Below are 10,993 nucleotides of genomic sequence, written 5' to 3' on the forward strand. Positions count from 1 at the left end.
TCTTCCAGGTGCAGCCCCAAATCGTATTTGCCCGATTCCTGCCCAACATTTATTGAACAAAAACTGAAAAGGAGTATCTAACATTGCCTCTTTTCTGACTTTTTGACAGCCTCCACAATAAATGAATCCTAGGTGTTTCCCAGAGTGTAATTTGAAACAACTCAAATTGACAGTCAACTTCTACAGTAGAAATTAACACAACATTTTAAATCAACTATATTCAATAATTAAAAAAAAAAACCTGATGAAAGTATCAAAAATAAAAAAAATTTACAAAGGACTTCTTGGTTAAAAAATGTATAAACAAAAGGTCCTTTTTAGAAATGAGCTTTATTTTCAATGCTCTTTAGTTCTAAGAGCCTGCATATTTATTCTTTCCTCCTACCAGGTTACCTGCAAGTTAGGATTTCAAAAACCACAACAAACAAATCAAACACCTGTAGGATCCAGGCACTGACCACCCAAGTGTCATGCTGGCGATTAAACCAGGACTCCCTTTCAAAGAAGCTTCTATGCAAAATGCTGTATTTCCTCCAATGAGGCTTGTTTTTCAAACTTGAAATCATCCACTTGAAAAGCAGACCCCAAAACCCAAGCTTTCAGAACTGGGTCCCAATATCACCACATAAATCACTCTCATTCTAAAAACTATACAATTAATGGCCCCAAAAGTTACTTTAATAGAGGGCTTCAAGGCAAGGCAAAGTTTCTCATAAAACCCCCATCCACCCTGCCAACTGCTCTGCACCTCTCTTCCACAGGAACCCATAACACTTCACCCTTCAAGTCCTGGGGACAACTTCAGCAGCATGGAGTGGCCCAGCAGAGCCCATTGGGATGGGGAAGGAATTTGGACACAGACCCAGCAACAATGAACTTGTTCATTCCTCACAAATGCAGTCCAATAAGAGGCTGCATCAAACTTAAAAGCCAACCTTTCTGCTTCAGATCCCTGGATACAAAAGATTTTTAAAAATCTGTATAATTTGAACCGAAAAAGGATGGTTATTAAAAATAAACCAATAAATACCCAGATGGGTTAAAGTTTGGTAGAAGAGGGATTCTGATCTGATTAAACAATCTAGATACCACAGCCCCTCACATAAACACTCTTCAAACTCTTTTAAGTAGACAGCATTTCAAGGCAGAGATCAAAGTGAAAATATCTTTGAAAAGAAAACAGTGACGTGGCTGGGAAACTGTGTTCATCTTGGTGAACATTTTTTCCACCCACCACAAGCTTGGACTTTCTGGGAAGGTCACCGGTTTTCTGGTCAGAAACATTCTTGAAGTCGTCAGGAATGGAGGAAGAGACACTCTGAGAAGGTGTGTTTCCGGTTCTGTACATGGAGCTCAGGAGCCAAAGAGCCTGGAAAAGTCAGAGGGCAGAAACATCCATGAGGATGGGAAGCGGTTGCCTTGAAAACACTTTCAGGAAATATTTTCTGGTTACTATCATTAAGATCATTTTACATCATTTTCTGATTTTGTAAGTAACTCTGTTACACAACAATGTGAACACACTTACTGCTGCCAAACTGTACACTTAAAAAAAAAGTGACTCTTTTAAAAAGTATCTACTTGGTATGAATCCGTAACATTTTATTTTAGCCCATTCTCTATCACTGCAAATCAGTGGTGACTTTCATAAATAAAAAGACCTTTGACTAAACAAACGATTATTAGAGATAACTCTGATAACTGAAGAAAATCTGGAATAGAAAAGGCCTAGAAACTGTATAAATGTTCATGAAGTTTGGGAATAGGTTGTGATACAGGCCTACAGGGGAAAACCACAGAATTGTTAAAAGGTACACAGTTGGCCCTTGAACAACACAGGTTTGAACAGCGCCAGCCCACTTATACGTGGATTTTTTTCAATAGTAAATACTGCGGTACTACACAATCCAAGGTTGGTTGAATCTATGGAAGCAGGACTGCAGATACGGATGGCCAACTGTAAAGTTATACTCAGATTTTCGACTGTGAGGTGGGTCGGCACCCCTAACCCCCGTGTTGTTCAAGGCTCAATTGTATATGGGAACTCTCTGTGTTACCTCTGCAACATTTCTATACATCTAAACTCTTTCCAAAATAAAAAGGTTATTTGAAAAAATAACAACAGATGGGGCAGGAACAACTGGGTCACCACATGCAAAAGAATGAAGTTGGATCCCTGCCTCACACCATATACGAAAATTAACTCAAAGTGGATCACAGACCTACTATTAAAACTATAAAACTTTTAGAAGAAAACTTAGGTGTAAATCCTTATAATCTTGGGTTAGGCAATGACTTCTTAGCTATAACACAAAAAGAACAAGCAACAGAAGAAATAGATACATTGGACTTAATCAAAATTGTAGGATTTTGCACTTCAAATGACACCATCAAAAAACTGAAAAGATGGGCTTCCCTGGTGGCGCAGTGGTTGAGGGTCCACCTGCCGATGCAGGGGACGCCGGTTTGTGCCCTGGTCCGGGAGGATCCCGCATGTTGCGGACGGAGCGGCTGGGCCCGTGAGCCATGGCTGCTGAGCCTGCGCGTCCGGAGCCTGTGCTCCGCGACGGGAGAGGCCACAGCAGTGAGAAGCCCGTGTACCAGAAAAAAAACAAAAAAAACAAAAAAAAAAACAAAACTGAAAAGACAATCCACCGAATGGGAGGAAATACTTGCAAATCATATATCCGATAAGGGACTGGTATCCAAAACATAAAAAGAACTACAGTTCAGTAATAACCCAACTAAAAAACGGGCAAAGGATCTGAAGACATTTCACCAAAGAAGATATACAAATGGCCAATGAACACATGAAAGCTCAATGTCATTAACCATTGGGGAAATGCAAATCAACGTTCACATCCACTAGGAGGGCTATAATCAAAAAAACTGACAATAGCAAGTATTGGCAAGGATGTGGGGAAACTGGACCCCTCATACCCTGCTGAGGGGAATGAAAATTACTGCAGCTACTTTGGAAAATAGTCTGGCAGTTCCACGAAAGGATAAATATAGTTACCGTTATGACCCAGCAATTCCACTCCTGGTTATATACCAGAGAACTGAAAACTTAAGTCTGCACAAAAACTTGTACACAGATGTTTATATCAGCATTATTCAAAATGGAAACACTGCAAATATCCATCAACTGATGAGCAGATAAACAAACTGTGGCATGTCCATAGAATGGACTATTATTCAGCCACAGAAAGGAATGAAATACTGATAAACACTACAACATGGAAGAGTCCAGAAGACATTATGCTGAATGCAGGAGGCCAGACACAAAAGGCCATATACTGTATGATTCCATCAACATGAAATACCCAGAACAGGCAAATCCATAGAGACAGAAAGGAGATCAATGGTTGCCCAAGGCTGCATGAAGGAGGAATGGGAAGGAAATGCTTAATGGGTACTGGGTTTCCCTTTGCGGGGGGGATGAAAATATTCTAGAATTAGAGAGTAGTGACGGTTGCACAACCATATGAAAATACTACAAAATACTGAACTGTGAAGACTGACTTTCACTTTTTACTTATTAAAACCCTTTTCCATGGTTTGACACTCTCATTTTCTCCCTATCTTCTCCCCGCCCATACTTTTTTAATGAAGATTTCAACATATATAGAAGAGTTATAACAGTTCGGCAAACACCTACATACACACCACCTGCAATTAGTGCTTTGCTTTACTGTGTATCTATCCATTGATCCATCTACGTTATTTTTCATGTTTCAAAGTCGCAGGTATCAGTGCCCTTGGCCTCTAAATGTTCAGACACCTTTCTCCCTGTATTTCAAGTTTTTTATGACTTTTTAAAATTTCCAATTGAGCTCAGCTCCAACAATACAGAAATGAGTACATGGAATAGCAAACTAACCCCTGAGCCCACTAACCTCCTCAGCAGTCACAGCACAGTCACCTCCGTAGACAGTCTGGAGTAGATCCTTCCAACTCTCTCACTGGAAGTTATTTCCCTCACACACCCACTCAGCATTTATTCAATGTTTACTGCGTGCAAGTCACAACTGACACCAGAGCGTGCATACAGGTGACACCCAACCTTCTTTACTTTCAAACCATTCTCCTGTGTAGACAGAACCTTCAGGCACATTATCAATGATGGTGTTTTGCCAGTTGGTCGTATGGGTGTCCTTCGAGTTACCTGACTCTTCTCCTATTCTTGGAGACTTAGGTGATTTCCAGTTTTTGATATCCTGAAAAAGCCAGTCACTGCCTCCCTGACAGAGCCCTTTCTGGAGAAAAGCTTCCCTCACTCACAGCATGTGCTGAAAGAGCTGGCCTAGGTCAGGGATCTGTAGAAAGCCACACAGTAAGTAGTTCAGGCTTTGTAAGCCTGTCAAAATGGTCCAATCTTGCCATTGTAGTGCAAAAGCAGTGACAGACATGGGTTCCATTCATGAAAACTTCATTCATGAAAATAGGCAGAGGCCCATGCCCATGGGCTGTGGTTTGCTGACCCCTGACCTAAGTGGCTGGAAGCAGGAACCCCCAATCCAAGTAGATCTGGGTGACACCTACATACTCCCAGAAATCAAAATCAGGACACTGGGCTGCTGGCTAAGCTAGCCTTGGGCTGAGCTGGGAGGTCACAAAGCCTGAGGCTACCATCCTGGTCACAGGCCAGCAGGTAGAGCAGTAAAAGTAGCTAGTCAGGTAAGAGAGGACGATGAAGCCAACGGACAGAAAAGAACAAAATGATGATACCACACCGAGTTCTTCTCTGCCCCAGGACCTTTGCCAATGCTGCTTCTGGTGCTACTGTGCCTCTCTCCAGCTCTGCAAATGGCAGGCTTTCCTCTCGTTCTGTAGGTCTTGATTTGAATGGCATCTTCTCAGAGGACCTCTCCCTGACCCTCCTAAACTGGGAGCCCCCTTCCAATTCTCCATCTCACAACTGAATTTTCCCCCTATTTGCTTATTTTACATCCCTGTTATTCTGCGCATTTGCTGAAGGCAGGGACTATGGCTGTTTTGGTCTCAACTGTAATCCCAGAGCACAGCCCTCAAAAGACAGTTTTGAATAAATAAATGAATGAATGGATAGGTGGGAATCTAGAGAGACAAAGGCTGGAGGAGCCCCCCAACACTTCTACTTCCTGTGAGAGCTAGTTATACTTCGTACACTCTTCTGCAAATTCCTTGATCTCTTCATGAGCCCTCTCTGTACCTAGGCAGGCCTCATCTGAGCTCCCAAAAAGGGTCTCTCTGGGCATACATCACAGCCCTCATTCTGGGCTCTAAAATACTCTCCAGCAGCAAAGAAACCCCTCCTCCCCCGATCTCCTAAGTCCTGAAATCATCCCCTCAAACAGCCACTGGGCTGGCACAAGGACCACACGGCAACCCCAAATTCAGCATCTCAATGACTCAAGACAGCCAACTTTTCACTCTCTTCCTCTTTAGGGGAAGCACATGGAGATGGGCACAGCCTGGCCCAGAACCCCAGATTCTCCTTGTCTTTTCCCCCTGAGTCTGTTTACTATGAGTCTCATAATTCACTAACAGCATGGTCTTGACACTGAAAAGAAAACCAATCCAATTGGATTTCTTTAGTCTAATGAGAAAATAAAATAGGCATAAAAAGCAGAAATAAAGCCTGAATGCACTCCTGCTGGCTTCCAGCAGGCTGGGAGCAAGACCCGGCAGCACGCTGGCCTTTCAAGACGTATTTTCCACTTTGGCCAACGCCGAGTATGGGCTAAGCGCAATCAACAGAGCTGGCGAGAGGTGATGGAGCCATGGGCTCAGCGGAAGGCATCTCTTGGCAGCCTCTGCGGAGGCACCAGGCACAGCCAGGACTTGAAGAACGCCATGTTCCAATCGAAGCTCCAGCCTGGACTGCAGTGACACAGTTTAATTCCTACAGACCCCAGTTTCCTCTCTAGTGTGGAGAGTTCTTACTTGGAAAGCAGAAAGCATGACACGAAAGTGCAGACTGGGAGGACAGAAAACGACCATCAGAGGTTCATTCTGGAGAGCGACCCTGAGGATAATGACAATGAAGGAGAGAGGCGGGCTGGACTTACACGATCATGCAGAACATCATGAAGACATTCCATAGGGCGATGAAGATTCGAAAATATCTGAGGCTCAGCAAGAACTCCCGGATGTTGTCACCTGGAAGGTCAGAAAGCATTTTCACAAGCAGTGCTAACATTTCTGTTGTCACAGCTGCCGTGTGCTTCTGCCCACCCCACACTCACTGCCCCCATGTTCCAATGGCAGCATGGCTTTTCATTTGGGCCACCTCTGTTCCCCAGCCCTGAGCACTCAGGCTATAGCTGCCACTGACCAACCCCCTGAGGGGACCAAGCACTCAGCCTCTGATCGGCTCAGGGAAGGGCACGTGACCCCAGTCTGTCCGATGAGAGCCAGCCCTGGGACTTTTGCCCGAACTACCAGGAAAGAGGCACTTGCTTTCTGCCAGGCTAGCTGGACTGCAAAGATGTAAGCCCAGTCCTCTAAGGCAGGGTGCAACCCATGGCCTGTAGGCCAAAGCTGGCCTCTGCCACCTATTTCTGTATAGCCCATGAATGAAGAATGTTTTTTATACTTTTTAATGGTTAAAAAAAAAAAAACCAACAAAGTATTTTGTGAGCCACAGAAATTACATGAAACTCAAATTTCAACAGCCATAAAGTTTTATGAAAATACAGCTATGCCCACTCATTTACATATTATCCATGACTACTTTCAACTTACAGAGGTGAACTGTTGCACCAGAGACTCTATGGCCCACAAAGCCTGAACTATTTATGATCTGGCCTTCTACAGAAAAATGTGCCAAGCCCTGCTCTAGGGTCACCTTTGTCAACACAAGCCAGCCTGATAGTAAAACCAATCCAGGAGGAAAAGAGAGCTGGGGAGGGTCACAAGCTGGAGAGCCAGTTTAAGCCCTGAATCCACGTGTGCCCGAGGACCATTCTACGCTTCGATGTTTCAATTTGCTTTAACCACTTTGAGCTGGTTTTCAGAGTTTACAACTGAAAAAGCATACTAATCCAGGCAAGCAAAATGGGAGTTCTGCTTTGGTGACGACTAACTCTAGTCCCCTCTGATGCCAAGGAACAGAAACCACTCCAAGAAGAGGGAATTTGGTACATTAAGACTCCAGGGGGACTTCCCTGGTGGCACAGTGGTTAAGAATCTGCCTGCCAATGCAGGAGACACGGGTTCGTGCCCTGGTCGGGGAAGATCCCACATGCCGTGGAGCAACTGAGCCTGTGTGCCACAAATACTGAGCCTGCACTCTAGAGCCCGCGAACCACAACTACTGGGCCCATGCACCTACAGCCCGTGTTCTGCAACAAGAGAAGCCACCACAATGAGAAGCCCACACACTGCAGCGAAGAGTACCCACCCCCGCCGCAACTAGAGAAAGCCCGTGTGCAGTAATGAAGACCCAACGCAGCAATTAATTAATTAATTAAAAACAAAAAAGACTCTAGAGACTCGGGTTCCAGGACCTTCCTCTGGGGTTTTGAGTTGATTGCCCAGCCTCTTGAGGCCTCCAGAATGAAATGAATGGATCCGGATTACATGATCTACAAGGGTGTTACCCAAAGTGTCATCCACAGACCAGAGCTGGAACACTGGGAAGCTCAGAAACTTCCACAGCAACCCAACATGACCGCCACCTGGCACTGCTGCACCATCCAAGCACATGAAGAACACAAGGTGTTGCTCTACATGGTTTAGACAAGTCCAGTGTTGTCCAAGCCACGGGGTTAGCAACATGTAGCATAGCCTATATAAGTGTTGGTCCAGCACAGACTGCAAATGTCAGAGACAGATCCGTTCCCAGAATGTCTACAAGGCACTGCTTGGCAAGGTCCTTCTCTGAGCCCAGGATCACAAAAATGGCCTCTCTTACCATGAACAAACACTGACTAAAGGCTACTCATCCCACGGAGTAGCTGAGCGCAGGGGATACAGGAAGGAATGAGACACATGTCCCTGCCTTAAGGAGCTCACAGGGAGGACAAATACTAATATAAAAGCAAGTAACCACACACCGGATTATTCACTAGGACAAGGGCCATGGGAGCTGTAATGGGAGAACCCAACCTGGCATGCATCGGGAGGCAGGTGGGGTCAGAAGAAGACTCACTGGGAAAGTGTGTGAACTCCAACCTTAAACGTGAGCTGGGGACTTCCCTGGTGGTGCAGTGATTAAGAATCTGCCTGCCAATGCAGGGGACACGGGTTTGATCCCTGGTCCAGGAAGATCCCACATGCCGTGGAGCAACTAAGCCCACGTGCCATGACTACTGAGGCTGTGCTCTAGAGCCCACACGCCTAGAGCCCATGCTCCGCAACAAGAGAAGCCACCGCATTGAGAAGCCCACACACTGCAACGAAGAGTAGTCCCGGCTTCCCGTAACTAGAGAGAGCCAGCGCACAGCAACGAAGACCCAATGCAGCCAAAAAAAACGTGGGCTGGAGTTTACTGACCTTCCACACAGGTGACCTGGGCCTACATATGCCCCAGTTTCCTCCTGTGTAAATGGGCATGATGGGGGACTGGGAAGGCCGCAGCATAGTGCCTGATATATAGGACACTCTCAATAAATGAAGCCACTGTGATATTAGGGGTCAGCCAGGCAGAGGATGGAGGGAGAGGAGCATGATCTACAGGGGCAACTGCCAACAGAGTCCTAGTTTGAAGGAGCCTAGCAGGGAGCCCCGATCAGAGGGAAGCCACCGTTCTGACTATCCTTGTCACCAATGCTTCCGCCACTTTCGAGCCCACGTGGCCAATTTCCCACCTACCATAGCTCCAACTCAGATCTATAGATCACAGCCCCAGGGGCTGGAATAGTGCCTTCCACGTAGTAGGTAAGCAACATATACAGCTGCTGAATGAATGCATGAATGAACAGACGGACAGTCTAGTGATTGAGAGGACAACCTCTGAGGTCAGAAAAACCCAGGCTCAAATCCCAATGCTGTCGCTGATTTGCTTTGTGGCCACAAACAAGTTGAGTCACATCTCTGAGCCTGAGTTTCCTCATCTGTAAAATGGGAAAATGCTCCTTACCTTTTAGGAATGGAGGTGGAGTGAAACACCCATAGGAAGTACCTAACAAGGCAGCCACCACCTGGCAGGCCCCCAATAAAGGGGAGCTGTCAGACTGCCTTCAGATTCGCTGCCCCTTAGGGTTCCTATAGTCCTCATGCAATGCTCCATCATAGCACCCACCACCTTGGCCGCAATGCCACCTCCTCAGAGCGCCTTCCCTCCACACAACCCAGCCAGAGCAGCAATCCCATTGCTATCCTCCCAACATCTTCTTCTTCACTGTGTGTTCCTTGTTTAGGGACTGTTTGTCCCACCCCATAGGAGTACAACCCAAAGGCAGGAATTACTTCTGTCTTGTTCCCTGCTGTGTCCCCAGCATCTAGCACAGTGGCTGTTACATAGTAGGTGTTCAATAAATGTTTGGTGAATGAATGAATGAATGGATACAATAGTCACGTACAGGTCCCATTAGACTCCAAATGGTCACATGTGTCAATTTAGCAGGAAGTATATATTCTAGGGCCTCCAGGGGCCAGTCATGTGAAATGATACAAAGAAAAGGGGGCGGGGGCTGGGATGAGGTAGAGGCCACAGGCCCGTTTTCAGTGGGGTCCTGCTTCTCAACTCCTATCCAACAGGTGTCAAAAGGTTGCTTGAACCCCAAGTTGTAGAATGTTCCAATTTTTCTTGAAAAATCATACATCTGAATCTTTATATGACATCTCCTGATTTATTTGAAAGCTAATCTAATTGAAAATTAAACAAACAGGTCTACAGCAATCTGGAAACAATAGGCTGTTCATTCATTCGCTCATTCATGCTGGAATGCTGGAACTGCAAGGACACAGATGAGCCAAAACAAGCTGGAGCCTCTTCTCTGGAGCTTAAGGTCAAGTGTGAGAACTAGATATTAGCCAGATGACGGCATACATAAAAGAAAATTATAACTGTAAGAAGTGATATGAGTGCTGACCTACGCAGGGAGGTCTGGTAGGAGAAAGCAGTGGATGACAGAGGTGGGTAGAAGGAACAGCACAAACTCAGGCACGCACACACACACACACACCCCTAAAAGAAAACTGGTGAAAAAGAACTGTCCTCTCTGAAATGTACCAATTCCAGAGTACAGAAAGGAGGCCTTACCTGTGCTGGGCTCCCTCGACTCCTCCCCAAAGCCTTGCGTGTCCTTCTTTTTCCTACAAACAGAAGCAGACAGCGACCACTTTCAATAGGACAAACAGACCACTTAGTCCCCGGGCCCTGATCCCCAGCTCAGAGGGGAGCTCTAGCCCTACCGTTGGTTTGCTGTGTGACCTCTTTTGCACGGTTCAGTGATGTTCCCTGGGCCACCCCCTGCCCAGCCAATCACAGCCATGCCTGCCGCCACCGACGGGGTGGAGAGAGTGGTTCGAGGCAGCCAGGTGCGGGGCTGCGGGTACAGATTAGGGCTAAGAGATTCTCGGGGGACGGGTCTGAGGCTCTCATGGGTGCGAGCAGAGGGATCCCGGGGGAACTGAGAGTCCGGAGTTCAAATCTCAGCGGCGCGGAGAGTCACAAAAGGATGGATCCGGTTGGAGGCGGAACTTGGGGCTGGGACCTGGGGGCGGGGCCGGCGGCGTAGGCCGTGCTCACGCTCGCGAAGGCGGGGCTACGGGTCCCCCGGAGGGAGCCACGGTCCAACGCGGCCTACTCACAGCTTAAAGTTGAGCACCGCCCCGGCGTTCATCAACAGCGTCCTGCAGAGGGAGAATGCGGTTACCTGGACCGCCCCCACCCTGTCGGGCCCTCACGTCCCATCCTCTGGTCCCCCTAATTACCCAAACAGCAGGATGTCCCCGATCATTGTTACTGCCGGAGCGTCCGTCCGAACAGGAAGCGGAAGCCTCGGGAAGGGAGGGGAGAGGAACACGAGCCGACCAATCTTGAAGCAGCTCTAGAGAGGGC

The 10,993-nt window shown here is 46.8% G+C and overlaps 1 protein-coding gene across 1 annotated transcript; it reads right to left on the bottom strand.

Annotated features, from left to right (window-relative positions):
• Positions 1–311: 311 nt before the first annotated feature.
• SMIM7 (small integral membrane protein 7) lies at positions 312–10,930 on the bottom strand. The gene is made up of 5 exons (XM_065874976.1): positions 10,867–10,930; positions 10,744–10,785; positions 10,193–10,245; positions 6,054–6,144; positions 312–1,369 (listed from the first exon to the last, which is right to left on the bottom strand). The coding sequence occupies exons 1-5, from the start codon at positions 10,890–10,892 to the stop codon at positions 1,354–1,356; spliced, it is 228 nt and encodes a 75-aa protein (XP_065731048.1). The 5' UTR covers positions 10,893–10,930; the 3' UTR covers positions 312–1,353.
• Between the last annotated feature and the right edge of the window lie 63 nt (positions 10,931–10,993).

This window comes from Phocoena phocoena, chromosome 3 (assembly GCF_963924675.1).
Source record: "Phocoena phocoena chromosome 3, mPhoPho1.1, whole genome shotgun sequence".
NCBI classification, from domain to species: Eukaryota; Metazoa; Chordata; class Mammalia; order Artiodactyla; family Phocoenidae; genus Phocoena; species Phocoena phocoena.